General features: G+C 40.3%; 1 protein-coding gene across 1 annotated transcript; it reads left to right on the top strand.

The window, feature by feature from the left end:
• Positions 1–13,788: 13,788 nt before the first annotated feature.
• Positions 13,789–16,568, top strand: LOC147451512 (class V chitinase-like). Its single transcript, XM_086520949.1, has 2 exons — positions 13,789–15,005; positions 16,370–16,568. Exons 1-2 carry the CDS (start codon positions 13,895–13,897, stop codon positions 16,384–16,386), a joined length of 1,128 nt encoding a protein of 375 aa, XP_086377075.1. The 5' UTR covers positions 13,789–13,894; the 3' UTR covers positions 16,387–16,568.
• The last annotated feature ends 332 nt before the right edge of the window (positions 16,569–16,900 follow it).

Below are 16,900 nucleotides of genomic sequence, written 5' to 3'. Positions count from 1 at the left end.
AATAGTGCCTATAGTGGAAATGGAGGACGAAATGAGCCTGAATTAGAAATCTGAGCAGACTAAGCTCTACGAGCAGTCCCGAAATTTTTGCGACCTGCAAAGGCTCGCCAAAGCTCACTAAAATTGGAGAAAATGAGCAGGCGTGTGCTAGAGCTACTGGCGACTAAGCCCGAGAGGATGCAACCTACTCTTTAGGGTTGCAAAGAAACGCACACAACTTGGAGAAGACAAAGGAATCTCAAGGCACACAACTGAGAGTGTATTACTTAGTGTGCAATGGAAAGATGGATAGCCCTAGAGTGATGGGCGTACATACAATGCATGGGGGGAAAAAACTCCTAAAGAGGGAAAAAATGCCCCGGCGGTCCTAGTGTGTTCACACACATCACTACCACATGTATATGGTAACAGTCAAGCGAGGCCTAGGCAGTGAGACCTGCAAGTGGTCTCGGGAGTCGATTGGATTGTTGCTGCCGTTACACAATGAGACTTGCAGGCGGGCTTGAAAGTCGATTGGGTTGTTGTTGTATGAGTCGACAGAGATTGGGTGTGCAGGGTCCTGAGCAAGTGAGAGGATGTGTGCTACTGTATGAGTCGACAGAGATTGGGTGTGCAGGGTCGTGAGCAAGCAAGAGGGTTCACGCTCGACACAGTCTATGGGTGGAGCTTCAAGGCATGAAGAGTGGGGGGGTTTCTCAGCAAGGAGGGCAAGGCTTATGGAGCAGCCTTGGAGGGCTAGGTTCTGCCCTTGCACCCAGTGGCTGCAGTGGCTGTTTGACTTGATGTTTAGGGTTTGAAAAGAGAGAGAGAGAGAGAGAGAGAGAGAGAGAGAGATATTTGCATACAGCCTTGTAACATTCAAGCAGCGGGGGATTTGAATGCCGTTAGCTACATCACCAAGTGTCATGGCTTTATTGACATGGTCCTCCTTGTATGGAAGCTTCTCGATGTCATTATCTCATCAATCATCAACAACATCGTCAAGTCGCTATGGTGACCGATATAGCAAGATCTTCACCTATCTCTTCTCTGCACAGTACCTCTCTGTGCCCATCCTCTTTTTTAGCAGCTTCTTTCTTGAAGTCCTACCCCTCCCTCTCCTTCGTCCCCGCCAATGGTTCTTCAACTTACTTTCATGGCCACTAAGAAGATCTTTGCCCGGCTATTCTCCGGAAAGAATTTGTGGCTTCGTGGGGTTAGGGGAGGTGGCAACCTTGTCAATCTTGAATGCTTGATGGATCACTTCTTGGTGACTATAGTGTTGATCCCCCCAACTTTGAAAGGATACAGTTGCCAACGGTGGTGGGAATCTTTGTGGGGCAAACATGGACTACAGTCCCCTGGTTCCAAGTTGGAGCTCAACCTAGAGCAATTGTTGCTCCATTCTCTTTCCAAATGATGTTGGTGTTTAGTGGACTAACCCTTGGTCTCACACATATAAAAAAAATTGCAAATTCCATAGGTCTCCAAGGATACCTTGGTGGCAAGTTCTTCAACCTGCCTCCTCTGAGTTGAAGAGGTTAAAACTCGTTGAGATGAAACATGCTCTCCTTGCCATGGTTTCTATGCTCAGAAGCCCGTTCCATATAGATCTTCGGTCGAGTTTTAATTTTCTCAAAAGATCTCGTGTGGCCTACGATTTGCGGTCTCATCCTAGTATCTTGGAAGCAGACCAAACTTATAGAAGCTTCGTCCTTTAAATATTAGTCTATGATATTCCCTACTTGAGGTTTCCCCTTTGACAACTATTTAGTGTATCATTTAGAGCAATGCTTGGCCCTTTGAATACCGTAAAAGGTGATTATTTTTCACTGTTTTCATGCTCTTCTTGTCTTTGTTAAAGAGCCTGCTAAAAGATCTCTTTCAGTTTTGTAGATATTTGGATATGTGGATTGCACTTACCTTTTTTATTTTCTCTTTCAAGATATTATGATGAGTATTGGGAAGTTCCATCTGAGTACTTTACTTGATTTCTCTTGTATCACATGAAAATTTGTCTCGTCTCCACAAAAATTATGAAGATTCCTAGTTTTCTCTACTTTCCGCAACTGAGGGCAATTGCTTCCTTATCAGGGGAGGGCTATTATTACTACTATTGCTTTTGGACACTTTTTCAATTTTGTTCTCAAAATCCAATTAAAAGAAGAAATATAAATAAATTTCTCATTCACTTGCTATTCTTAGAGTTTAAGTGAAAAGCAACCACTTCTATTTTGGGCATATGCATGAAGAGAAAAAGAGAATTCTAAAATTGTATCTTCATGTGCACCGCACGTTTTCAGCAAGAATCAAGTTCTTGACTCTTCACAAGGAAGACAAGTAGTCCAAGAGCATCCTGATCAACTGACCTGATGTTTTATCCACTTTTGAAGTCAATGGAGCCATGAGAATCTTTTATCAAAGCAAAGCTATAGAAGGTTCTTTTGCTCTCTTTTATGCTAAATTGCTAATTCTCTCTCTTAATCATGGCATACAATCCCATGACTCATGCTCTTTTATCTTTTATATAATCATCTTATTGTGATTCATGCTCCATGAGATGAATAAAGAGGCAGAAGGCAAATATTCAATCATATTAATTGAGGGGGGTGTTTGGCAGCTAGTATGGTGTCTTGTGTTTTGATTCTTGTTTATGTTGTTTGCTTTGTATTTTGTGATTATTCAATCAATTATTCTACTAAACTTATTTTGATTTAATAAATCAAAGTTGTGTTCAAAGTGTTGGGAAGATATAAGAAAGCCAACCCATGGAATTTAAAGAGGAAGATTTTGTGATGCTTCACATTGAAAAGAGATGTCTTAAGAGCATAGAGACCAGTCATGTTGTCAAGCTAGCACCAGGATATTCAAGAGTCATTTGTTAAACCAAAAGGCATGACAAAGAATTCATAATGACCAAATTATGTTCGAAACAAAAACATTTATGAACGTCACTTTATATCATATGCATTTGATAATATCTAAATTTAAGATCTATCTTACTAAAAATGGGTGCATCACTTAACTTATATAGTAAATCATCAACAAAAGGAATAGAAAAAACGATTCTTTATCTATAGTCAATGCGCAAACAATAAATACCATTTTTTTTACTAAGAGAATTGATGTAAAAAAAGGTAAACTACTTGGCTTAATAAAACCACAATTACAGTATTCTTCAATTTGATATTGAATTTCTCTTTGTTTGATTTGATTTTGATGATATGGCGCTTGATAAGGTGGTACACTACCTGAAATCAACTCTATTGTGTGGTTTTCCACTCTAGAAGGAGATAATCCTGAAGGTAAATCTTCAAGAAAAATTATTTGTAATTTATTAAAAAGTTACTTTGAGAAGGAGACAATTGATCTTCGTATATTTCAATCTCATTAATTAGAATCAAAAAATATTGTTATCTTTTGGAGCTAAACTTTTAGCTTGAGTGTGACTAAAAAGGGGTTCTAATTCTAGCTTTTGGCTAGTTTGCAATGTGAAACATTTTTTATTATGTGTGACAATGAGTGTTTGCTTATCATAGTCAATCTTTGGATTAAAATGATGTCTCCAAGACATACCTAAAATTATATCTATGTTTTGCAATGGTGCTACTAGGAAATCTCATGAAATCTCATGATTCAATGAAGTCTCTTATAATTGGTATTGGATATCTTTTACCAAATACACAAAATAAATTTTTCTTGCTTGGAATAATAAGTTTACTTTATAAATTGTGAGAGTCATATGCAATTTCAAGTTTTGTGAAACACATGTAGAAGTAGGAGTGCTTGTGTGATCTTGGTAGTATAAGTTACCTTGAGGTTCTTGATTATTATCTTAAAAAGTGTTGGCAATGTTGACATCCATCTCCATGTTGTGCACTTGATGGTCATTATTATCTTCAATCCCCTCAATAAAGTGTGAGAAAGATACTCACTTTCTTTCAAAAAACTTGTTAGCTATATGTCCCACCTTTTGACAAGCATAGCAAACAACGGTCTTCACAATAATTTTTCCATTATTCTTCTTTTTCATTATGTTTATTGTTGTGACTATGTGGAGCCTTGTTCTGTGACTTCAAGATAGAAAAAGATAAAGGTTTAAAAGCATTACTTGGATCATTGCTATTTACCTTCCTTTGTCCAAAATCATTTTGATTGAAATTGCTTGATTGTGGTTGATATTGATTGTAATGTTACATCCATCATTGTCCATTGGTGCCGTTGGTCCTTAGTTGAGGAGTGGGATTGGTACATTGTGATGGTGGAAGAGAAGAATAACTATTTTTGATCGATGATCCTTTTGGAGTTGGATCTTTAACTTTCATAGATTCAACAACATGATCCAAAGACCTAGCTCTTTCCAATATATGTGGATGAAATTTGTTGACAACATGCAAAGTATACTCAAAGCCGGAAAGGTATTTTTGTTTGAAGTACAGCGAGAAACTCTTTCTTCACTTTAAAGAGCAAATACACTTTGCCAAAATCTATATGTGTACTTTTGACAATTTCCCATGTCCTAGATTGAAGGGTATCCCATGCATGTCTAGCTTTCTCTTTGTATTGACAAGGGAGAAAGTACTTGACACTAGACTGCTAACAGTTTTATGTGCTTCGACACTTTAATCTCCTATTTTGCTTGAATTAATTGACGAGTTTGAAAATGAATTTCTAGGTGCTATGTATCCGCAAAAGTACCTTATGAGCTGAAAAAACTTGATATTTTTTTGGAATATTGATCTCACAATTAACCTTACTCTTGCACAATATTTTTGAACCTTAACTGTGTGAAAAGATGGGTCCTATTTTTGGCTTTTTTCAAAGTTTTGCAACTATACCACTCTAAAATTCATGTTTGTGAGGTTTAGCCTTAGTAGTTCTCAACATGTTCTGATGCCTCTAGGGAGAATTAAGTGTTAAAGTTGAAAAATATGATCAAATTACAAGAATTACCTAATCCTGTTTTTTGGACAAATTTAGCATTTCTATGAGTCTTTGGTGAATTTCTTGATATCCAAATGCAATTTTGATTATGTAAGTGGCATGTGTAACATAAAGCTATTCTTTCTTGAGTTTTGGGGTACCTAAGACCCTATATAGCATAGTATATGATGATGGTTGAGTTTTTCAATTGCAGAAGAATACAAGACATTCTAGTGTAGTAAGTATAGCTTTCTCAATATTGGTAGTAACCATATCTAATCATAAACTTCAAATTTGGCTAGATATTTAGTAGATTCTACGGAATTCTAGAGGTCATAATGCTAAACCTAATTTGTTCATGTTTGTTGTATTTAGCACTTCATCATTGTCCCCATGGTTCCATTTGGTAAGAGATCCATTATTCTTTTGACATGATCCACGGCTCTTGTTGAATCTAGATGCCCAAAGGGAACTAAAAAATCATGTATATAGCATATGTATTGAGCGTGACTATAGAAACTTTGATGATAGCTCCGCAAGATGGCAAAAATGCAGCTCTTGTGTACCCTTTTTTGCCAAAAAAAATGGAGGCAAAAGCAACCATATGTTTTGATCACCAACCCATTGAAGTTAACGGGGAATTTTATATCATGTCCTACAAAAATACCAGTCTATTTATATGCAATCAACCAAAAGAAATGGTTGTTTTGGGCAAAATGGACTTGTCCATCAACTTTGGAGGCTTGTTGTGATTAAGATATGAGAAATTTTACAATTTTCTCACTTTTTTCATGTGTAGTAGTCCTTGAATTATAAGCTCATGAAAGGATTTTCCAAATTGAGTGGATCTACTATGGTTTTGGAAAAAAAAAGTTAAAACCCTAAAAGGACACTTTTATGTCCTGTTAGGTTATACTGTTAATAACCATTCTTTGAAATTTCTTCCAATTGCATGGTTGTTTGTCATTTGTAAGTCACATTCTACCAAAGAGAAGCACGTTCCAAAATTTGGTTTGTTGCACACTTGATTTTTTCTAGTTCGTTGAACTTTTCTCTTTGAAAGTAGTCATCCAAAGATTATAACCAAGAGAGAAGCATACATGCATTCTTTCTTCCATCATACTTTATAAAAGTAAATGACTTTTTAGAGATCTTGTCTTGTTTTCTCTTGGATTAAACATCCAAAGTACGCTTAATTGCTTTGATAAGCCACTTGTCTTTGTTGTCATCTTCTTTGTTTTCTTCATTGTCAAAAAGAACATCGATATTTTGATCCATAACAAGAGAATCTTGGGTAGTCATAGTTGGTTGACTCAAGCAAAAGAAAATAAACATACAGATGCAAATCTTTTATATATATATATATATATATATATATATATATATATATATATATATATATATATATGTATGTATGTATGTATATATATATATGTATATCTATATATATATATATATATATATTGCCAAAAAAAATAAGAATAAAAATGAATAATATGATCTTTATGTATGTTGAACAAGCCAAAAAATTTTCCAAAAAAGGCCTCTAGTGAATATGCAAAGCCTTTGAAGAACAATCCAAAACGGTGGATAGAAGCAGTTGAGAGAGCATCTTCTGTTTTTGTTGATGATTATAGGCACTTCGATTGATTTTAAAGCTGGTTTTCAACACTTTGTGGTCGTTCCTGGAGAATGAAGCAATGCATGAATTGCCTTTGTTGATTTCCTTTTATTGCTTACATCATTTTCTTTGAAGTAGGTTGCTTGTAGTTGTGATTGAAACTATTGAGATGAGGAAGCTTTTTATGCTTGCATCTTTAACAAAGTGAGAGCCTTCCAAAAGTGACCTTTTTGAGAGTTTTTATGTCAAAATTTATCTGATTTGCCTAGAAGCACTCTTGTTTACTTCTACACACTGTCTTGAGCATTTCAAAGCTCTGATACCAATGTTGGCTTCCTAACATGTTCCCAAGACTTCCAACACAACTTTGATTCATTAAATTAAAATAAATTCAAAAAGAACAACATAAATAATATCAAAACACAAGACACCATATTCGGTACCAACCATCCTCCTCAATCAATTTAATTGAGTATTTTCCTTCTATGTTGGGTTTGTGGCCTTTGACTTGGCACCGACAACTGGCATGTAAGAACCATCTCTTGTATAATCAGTAGTCCAGTAAGTAGGTGAGGACACATGGCTTAGCATATGTGGTAGGTGAGCTGCACAAAAGTCCAAATCCCATCCCGGTTACCATAGCCTTTCCACATTCTAAGGAGCCACTCTTGATCTTTGGAGAGTTTCCTCTTAACCCTTGGGAAAGGTACCTATGACCCTTGATAGGTTCACCTAGCCAACAGCAAATACCATATAAGTAGTAAGCTCTTGTACACACTCTCCAACCCAATTAATCATTGTATACATGTTTTCAATTCATAGTTAATCAAGTTGTGTTTTGAGTCTACTCTCTCTCTCTCTCTCTCTCTCTCTCTCTCTCTCTCTCTATCTAATTACTAGTATAATTATCAATGCTACAATCATTAATGCTAGTCTCATTGATCCACCCTAGCCCAAAATTATCGAAACTTTGGTATGATTAGCATTATCTAATAAATTTTCTCTTATTGCACATCTCTTATTAGTACTCTAACTATAGTCTAATCCATCAATTTCGGGCACATTCATGGCCATTCCATAGAGCCACTACCCATCCTTCACACTACCCTTCTTGACGGACTTGGCATGATTAGTGTATAATTGCATTCACTTAGTGTGCTTGCATCTCCAATTTCCCCTTTAATAAGCTCTCTAGTCGAGCATTATTAATTAGGATTACTTGCACTTGCATTTCGGTATTGATCTTTCATGTTTACCTTGTGTGGTTCTTGCTTGATTTCATCACCAAAGTGAAAGCCTCGTTTCAATTTTTTCAAGTGTGTGTGGGATTAGTACTCCTTGAGGTCTCGTTGATGAGCCTTCAAGCACCCCGATCCAACACTCAACCATTTAATTAATTTTGCTTTTTTAGGTGTGTGTAGGCTCTTGTGTTTGTGTGTGTGTGTGTGTGGGCTTTTGGTGGGAGCCACCTCCTCTATGTTTGGCTTACATTTCCTTTTCTAGGGGTTTCTCATAAGCAAAGCCACGAGGCTGACTTAGTTTAGAGCATACTATTTGAAGCTATTGGGCTCCATACAATCGTGGGTTCAACCTACCTCACTTCTAGTGGGGGAAAGTGGTCGGATCTCAAGAGCGAGTGCCAAATTGTAGTTAACTACACGGGCGGGTCCACAGGGGTTGTAGTGCCAAGTTTTGCCCAATGCTCGTAGCCCGGACTCCAAAGCTAGACTAAATCCAATTATGAATTGCATTTGGTCTGCTAGGACATGCTCAAAAAGCCATGGCTAGACCCTTTGACTCACACTCCCCTCCTAAGGGAGCATTCCCACTTGTTGAAAACCATAGCTTTCCATCATCCCTCCATAAGGGGGTAATTCTCATGGGCAGAGAGCATCCAAAAGAATCTCAACTGTAAAGAAGAATCAAAGACGGAGTCCAAAGTAAAACATCATCAAACCAAAAACTCCATCATCAAAGATTTCAAGAGTAAACTTAAGGCTTCCAAAGCACCGAAGACCCCATTGAAATTTAAGCATTCTTTTGAGCTTCCAAGAAGAATTTTCAAGCTTCAAGTCTTTCCTCTCTCGATCTTCAAGAAAGTCTTTCACAATTGTAATTCAAAAATTAAAATTTATTGCATCAAATTACTATCAAAAGCAATATATGTCTCTACATCCATCATGCTTTAGAATAATTGCATGTGTGTTTGTAAGGAGTCAAAGTACTGGCACTAGGATAACTCCCAATTGCAAAGACCTCTCCAAGACACGTTGAGTGTTTGCAAAGCAAAGAAGAAGATTCACTTCAAGGGGAGGAGCATCATTATCAAAAGCATTATTAGATCATTTTCATCAGCATTTTCTAGTTCTACGAGCCCTAACATTTAAAGGATTGCTCAAAGATTAAAGCATGTAGCAATATTAGCAACATCCAGATAGCATCATTGTAGAAGAGGTGAATATGAATCCAATGTTCTGTGACTTGGCAGTGACACTGGTGACTTGTAGGCAAAATATGGATGAGCCTCAGCCTCACTCTTTTGGATTCATCCTGGAGGAGAGCTCAATTTATGGTTGATAGCTTGGTCCTAGGAGACTCATGTTCGAGGGGAGGTGTCTTTAGCCTTTGCGGCACCATAATCCAAAGAGTCATCATAACATGTGTGGTCTGGATATTATGGCACTTGTACTCTTTGTAGTTAGCCTAGTCCAAAGTCCAAGAGGAGTTTTGTTAGTTTTATGGCCTTTGGCCTAGCATCGACAACTGGCATGTGAAAACACATCTCTTGTACAATTAACAGTCCAGTAAGCATGTAAGCATGTGATGGCACATGGCTTAGCATATGTGGTAGGTGAGTTGCACGAGTCCAAATGTCATCTCAATCAGCATAGCTTTTCCACATTCTATGGAGTCACTCTTGACCTTTGGAGGGTTGCCGCTTAACTCTTGGAAGAAGGTACTTGTGATCCTTGCGAGGTGCCCCTAGCCACTAGCAACTACTATATAAGTAGCAAGCTCTTATACACAATCTAATCAACCATTCATGCATGCATGTTGTCAATTTATGATTAATCAATTTATTTTTTGAGTCTACATGCTCTCTCTCTCTCTCTCTCTCTCTCTCTCTCTCTCTCATATTACCAATGCTACAATCATGAATGCTAGTCTTGTTGATTCACCCTAGCCCAACATTCCGCCTCTTTATTCATCTCATGGAGCATGAATTACAATTAGATAATTATATGAAAGATAAGAGAGCATGAGCTACGCAATCAAGAGAGTGTATGCCATGATTAAGAGAGAAAATTAGCATAAAAGAGCGCAAAAATGTATCTTCTGCAGCTTTGCTCGGACGAGATCATGATGGTTATGTTGGCTTCAGAAGGGGGTTAAAACACTAGGTCGCTTGATCAGGATTCTTTCAAAACGCTCATCTTCCTCTCGTGAAGAGTCAAGAAGCTGATTCCTGCTGAAAAAATACGGTGCATATGAAGACGCGATTTCAAGATTCTTTTTCTCTCTTCATGCATGCACCCAAAAATAGGAGTGGTTGCTTTTCAATTAAACCATAAGAATAGTAGGTAGAAGAGAGTTCTATTTACGTTTCTTCTTTTGAATGGTTTTTTAGAATAAAACACAGGCAAAATTGATAAAATGTCCCAAAGCAGTAATAGTGATAATAGCTATATGAAATATAAGAGAGAAAAATAGCATAAGAGAGGGCAAAAGTGTATCTTTTGCAGCTTTGCTCTGATGAAGGTTCTAATGGCTCCTTGGCTTTGAAAGGGGAGTAAAACTACAGGTCGCTGGTCAAGATGCTTTTGGAGCGTTCATCTTCCTCATAAAGAGCCAAGAAGTTGATTCCTATTGAAAAAGTGTAGTGCACACGGAGACGTGATTTTAAGATTCTCTTTATTTCTTCATGCATGCACCCAAAATAGTTGTAGTAGCTTTTCACTTAAACTCTACGAATAGTAGGTAAAGGAGAGTTCTATTTACATTTCTTCTTTTGAATGTTTTTTTGGAGTAAAATATAAGCAAAATTGATCAAATGCTCAAAAGTAGTAATTGTGATAATAGGAGCTTCCTTCCCATTTGCTATATCCCCCGCTCTAGTTGTGAACCCCCTTATGAGTGTTCTAACCTTGTTTTAGATAGTGGTCATGCAATTGTACCTCGTGCATGATCACACATTGCCCCATATATTTGTCTTATATGCAACTATGCAAGACATTTTGCAACTAGCCCTAGTTGTACCAATAATATCTTATTGATAACTATGCTTTGTGACTATGCCAATTTTGGCATAGTTGTATAAGTAACATCTTACTAATATCTATGCTTTGTGTGACCCCATCCTTCTCCATTGTCCATTTTTGTGTTCCATGCATGGATGGATATTATAAGCTCCTTTAAATACCATACGCTAACCTACTTTTGACTTTTTCTATTCTTGAAAGTTTGCCCTTGATTGCGTTTTCAAACCCCATGTGACGGTCTTCCTCCTAGCAAAAGTCAATCGCTCGAGAAGTCATATTTTCCATGTGTAGAAAAAGCAATGGCTTCCCCCAGGGCTAGAAAAATACATTTTTTCTAACCCATCAAAATAAGGGGAAACTTGAAAATCTCTCGGTTTTCAGGTCAAAATTTGAAGCTTTTGCCGATAACTACACTAAAACTTGTGTAAATTTACCGGTTTTCTTAAAGGCAAGCTTAAAATCTAACCGGCATTTTATATTTTCAGCCGGTTAAAATACACTAGACCCCGGTTTTTTTCTAACACTGTTCCCCCCTATAGTTATGTTGAGACTATAGTAGTGCTAGAAGGAAGTGCTAAAAGGTTTGGGTGTTGAATTAATTTATCACTAGTGGTAGCATAGGAGATTGCAAATGGATCATTAAGCTAAATTAAACTGGTCTTAAGATAAGGAACGTGCCATAAGCGTTGTTAATCAATCATAAATGAGCTCTCTTAGTGGAGCAAAACGTGCTTTTTAAGAAAAGGCCATGATTATTAATGTGCTCACAATCTATTTTAAGTATGCCGCACTCACGTTGGTTTGCCACACATCTAGAGATTAAGTGTTGCACAAAGACCAAAGTAGTTATGCCGTGGGTTTTACTGATTACATGTAAGGGCACGTCCACACAGCCGGGGTAGAACCCCCACCACACGTCAGCAAGTTTATCACTTACGGATAGTTGTTGCCAGAGCGAATGAACCTTTTGTCCAGACGAGGCGGGGGTAGCGAGCTTGTTTCCTAACTCTGCCGATTTCGGCAGGGTTGAGCTTCCCGTTCTTCGTTTGCTGACGAGTGCGGGTTGGGGTTCCACCCCTTCCCGTGCGGATCCACCCTAATCAAACAAGTACTAAAAATTAGTCATTGATCGACTGGTTCCCATTGTCTATGTGTTTAAGGAGAGTAGTGATGCACAGGACAAACAATATGTGATTTGAGATCAGGGTCGTGGGGGGGGGGGGGGGGGGGATGACCACTGTAAGGGATGAGGTTTTGGTAGCCATTCCTTCACCTTGTTGCTGACAAAGTATTTACCACATTGATCGTAAATCCAATGCATTATGAGGATTGTTGAAAAAAGAATTTATGTTTCACAACCTCCTAGTAGTTGGTCATGTCTTCTTGCAATAATTCCATTCATCTCATTAATCCTCTAGTTTTTTTTTTTTCTTTGCTTTCTGATACAAGTATTTTGCTGTTGGTTTTTATATTGATATAGTGCTTTACAATTCTATTCTTTATCAGAGCCGAGTCGGACTAGGGTTTAGTAGGGGTAGTGGGGGAATCGCTTGCTAATTTGAGGTGGCCACTGTGTTCTGCTGCAGAGAAATTGAAACACGTCTGTAGTGTTGCTAGCACTCTGAAATCATTAAAATTTAAATTAATATTACCAAAGTTAAGCCTTCGGGCCTCCCCCAATCACTCACAATTTTCGACGAATGCTAGTTCCTTTTTGTGCGAGTGAGTGCAACGTGCAGATAATTTAATCGAGTGCTCCCTCCATTTTCACGTGGTCAGACTCAACTCTAAACACACAATGGACGCAATGGTGCAACCCAAAAAAATTGCGGTTTTTTCAAGCTATCAATCAATTTTGCGCTCATTAAGATTCAACTATCATAAAATTTGAATGTTAGTTTGTTAAGAGTTATTGGACTATTTTCTTGAAGATAAGCTTGAAATAGAAATTTCCAATTTTAGGCAATTCTCTGTACATGATGGTGTAGGGAATGGTCGCCTACTGACCATTCCCGTTAATCATGGGCGATCAGCGGAGGCCGGGAGCCCTGATTACGGGAATGGTCGGTAGGCGACCATTCCCGGCCGTCAATGGTCGAGAGGAGGGGGGCCAATGATTATAGCGTGGTGAGTTGCACAGTCGCTCAGAGCTCACTCAGAGCTCGTGGCTAGTTTACGACGCCATTGATTGGCTACATGATTATTGTTATGCAAGCTGAGGTGTCAACACCTCACAACATTCCGAGTGCTGACTTGTTGTCGCCCCATTGGAGGCTCACAGCTTGGATTCCGTGTGCTGATGTGTCGTGCATCTAACGACTGCAACAGAAATTCCGGGCCAGAATGATGTGCAGATGAATGATACAGATCAGCTGCCCCCCGACTCTCGACCTTGACGGTGTAGCGATATATCGCACGGGCTCTGAGGCCGTTGTACATAGGGTGTGTGCATGTGTTTCAAAGTTCCTGTACTCTCAAAAAAATTAGCACGGGGTTTTCAATAAAGATCGAGCTATGGATCCATGATGGACAACTCGCTTTAAAATTAAAGTGCACTATCAGCTGGTTTCCGAGTTTAGGATAGGGCATCAACCTGTCAACAAGCGATGATGGATTCGACTCACCCTTTGGGCGTTGACCTTGGCTTTTTTTTTCGCCCATCCATCTTTCTCTAGATCCTTGTGCTCAATTCACCGTTGTCGGTCCAACAAATCGACCGCATTTAAGACCTGGTGTGATTTAATGTTGTGGGTGGGCTTTCGGTGTAGGACGGTCCCGATGGAAGAGTGTGGATCCACCTATTAGGAGAGTATTAAAGTGGAGCTGGAGATTCACAGTTGTCCAGATGTGGTTGGGAGGTTCGAAACGTCAATGGGGGGCCAAAAATAATGTGTGGGTGGCAAATTGTCAACCAATCAGATGACCTTCAAATGTTTAACAATTTCCTAAGGACGGAGGAACCCAGGCAGAGATATAAATGTACAAAGAGCATTATAGATGGATGAGCTATTTTAGCAACTTTGCATTGTGCAAGTTTGCATTTTATACACACATAAACGCGCGCGCGCGCTCTCTCTCTCTGCGCAGACATAGCTCCTTGACCTTCAAGAAGATGCATCGCCTGACGCTTGTTCTTCTACTTATATTATGGCCTTTGGCGTTGGGTAGCTTGCACAAGCAAGCAAGCTGCAGTACGGCTCCCGTCCTACCTGTCAAAAGTGCCTACTTCTACTATGGCCAAGCCCTGGCCGCTGCCGACGTCGATGCCACCGCCTTCACCCACATCTTCTATGCCTTCGCCCCCATGGACAGTGCCACATTCAACGTTTCGCCTGCTTCCGATGATGGTGGCATCATCAACAGTTTCTCTGCAACCGTGCGGAAAAGCAATCCAAAGGTCAAGACGCTTCTCTCCATCGGAGGCGGCAACTCGGATGCCACCGCTTTCTCCAACATGGCTGCCACTTCGGCCACACGAGCCGCATTCATCAATCAGAGCATCGCTGCTGCCAAGCTCTACAGCTTCGATGGCCTAGATTTGGATTGGGAATTTCCCCAGTCGGACGCCGATATGGCCAATTTGGGTGAGCTCTTTGCGGAGTGGCGAGCTGCGGTGCAGAAAGAGAACCCTAAAAGCCCTCTTCTTCTCACCGCAGCGGTCAAATACAATGTCACGGTGGCTTTCGGCGGGGCGGGCACGTACCCTGTGGACTCCATCGCCCGCAATCTGGACTGGATCAACATCATGTCATATGATCTACATGGAGGGTGGGAGATGGAGACAGGCATGCACACGGCACTCTACGATGCTACGGAGCTTCAGACACTGACGGTCAATTTTGGGGTCAAGCATTGGCTAGCCGCAGGGTTGCCCTCATACAGGGGGGCCCTGGGCCTAGCAGCGTACGGCCGCGGATGGTACCTCGCAGATGCTACCCAGCACGGGGTGGGTGCCCCTTCAAGCGGCCCTGCAGAAGTCCCCACCTTCACACAGATCCAGCAATCTGTTGCAGCCCACAATGCCTCCTGCGCTCATGACAGCGTCACGCGGTCCGCCTACTGCTTCTGGAGGTCCACTGCCTCTCCTAACCAAACTGTATGGGTGGGCTTCGACGACCCCTTCACCATCTCCGCCAAGGTGCGCTACCTCAAAAGCATGCATCTCAGGGGCTACGCTTTCTGGAGCATCGGTGGAGATACAAACGGCCTCCTCTTCAAGCAAGGTAAGCTGATAAATTAGTCATAAGCAGGGGTTGAAGTGTGAACCATAGAGAGCGCCGCGCTCTTAAAGTTTTGACTTTACCCCCGCACACCCACACCCACATGTCCCGACTCCTGGTCATTGTATGGCACCGGTAGAGCCAAGGGGGATCTATGGTGGGAATCGCAATGCAATCTCAGCCGTTCGTCGACTCGATGAACTAGGGGTGAACTAAGGGTGAACTCGGGGCAAAAATGGTGCCCCGAGTTTACCCCTAGTTCATTCGCCTCGCGGGGTAAGGGTGGAACTCGGGACCTCTCGGTTGTCGCACGAATGCCATACCATCACACTAGCGCGTGTCGTTGCCCATGTTGGCATGGCACATGATCACACGCTAGTTTACCCGCTCTAGTTCACCCCCAGTTCACCCACCACCCTAGTTCACCCCCAATTCATTGCATGATCCGACGGCTAAGATTAAGGTGGCCTCGTCCCCCCCAAATTTGGGCCCTAGATCCCCTCTAAGCTTAGAGTCGTGCCATATAGTAACGAGGAGCCGCTCCCAGGTGTTGAATCATAGAGAGCGCGCTTAAAGCTTTGACTTTAACGCTAGGCTAACTCCTCTGAAGGTTTAAACGAGCTTGGCAATAAGGATCTATCTCATGTTTGGGTGTTTACATATTGGATATTGTCTACACATATATGCATGCACTTGCATGGAGGCCAGGCAACAAAAGTTCATATGGTATGCGACATGCAGAATGGCCACACATATGGGAGCCAAACCTTACCGCACATTGTTGAATAGGTCTCCACATCAAGAAACAGTGTAGGCTTCTATATTAAAGGCGTTGGCTATCTCTAGCGGGAAAGTGGCCACTCATCAATCCAAACATTAATGGGTGCTTACATGTTAAGTTTACAAATGCCCTTTGAAAAAATTGTTTGAGTGATAGTTGCCACGTCGAGAGTTTTCGCACACGTGGATCTGTGTAGACTTACATTTGCATGACCAAAAGAAGTCCTATTGAGGAACCAATAGATTGCGACAGGTTTGGTTGTGAAAGTGGTTGTGTATATTTCTAAAGTAATGTGCATAAGTAGTGTGTTAAGCACACTCGTTGATGCTAAAAGAATGGGTACCTATCTGTTTCAAAGCAAACACACTTTGAATAAATTGTTGAATAAGAGCCACCACATCAAGGGTTTTGCCCGAGAGTGATTCCTTCACACCACCTAAGCTTTCGTGAGAAAAATTCTAGCTATGAGATTAGTGTACTTGAATAAGTCCTTCAATACTAAATTTGCATTACAAATAGAATATGCACCTTGTAGTAAATTTAAGGTTTCATTCATGTACTAATGTCTTGCTATTTGATGATGCAGCTTTCAAGACCTTGTAAGTTGAAGGGCTTTCAACAACTTGGGCAGAGGGGCACCATTATGATCGGCACCCCATTCATATCTTTCCCTTACACGTGATCCATGAATTTGCACTAGTGTATACCAAGGCAATTTTGTCAATTCTCTTATATTGGCATTGTATCAAAGGACACAAACAAATTTTTTGTTTTACTCTATAAAATCTTCTTCTCTCTCTTTCTTCCTCTTTTGCGCTCTCTCTCTCTCTCTCTCTCTCTCTCTCTCTCTCTCTCTCTCTCTCTCTCTCTCTCGTTTACAAGTGATTAAATCATTGGGAGTAGTATTCACATAGTAGTATCAATCTAGCCAATAGGCCTAGTATGTAGGCTTGCTCATAGTTATAGCAAAAGAGGGTATAATCCAGATGTGTAATGTCTTCCACTCGAAGTGTTCATTTACCTAGCAAGAAAGTTATGTTCTCTGAAGTTCATTCTCCAAGCTAGCATACCCCTTGTGTAATATGCTCTAAGCATGACCAACCTCCACTTTGTCTTG

Source organism: Adiantum capillus-veneris, chromosome 9 (assembly GCF_014529385.1).
Source record: "Adiantum capillus-veneris isolate H3 chromosome 9, ASM1452938v2, whole genome shotgun sequence".
Taxonomy (NCBI): Eukaryota; Viridiplantae; Streptophyta; class Polypodiopsida; order Polypodiales; family Pteridaceae; genus Adiantum; species Adiantum capillus-veneris.
This window is presented reverse-complemented; position numbering and strand designations above follow the sequence as displayed.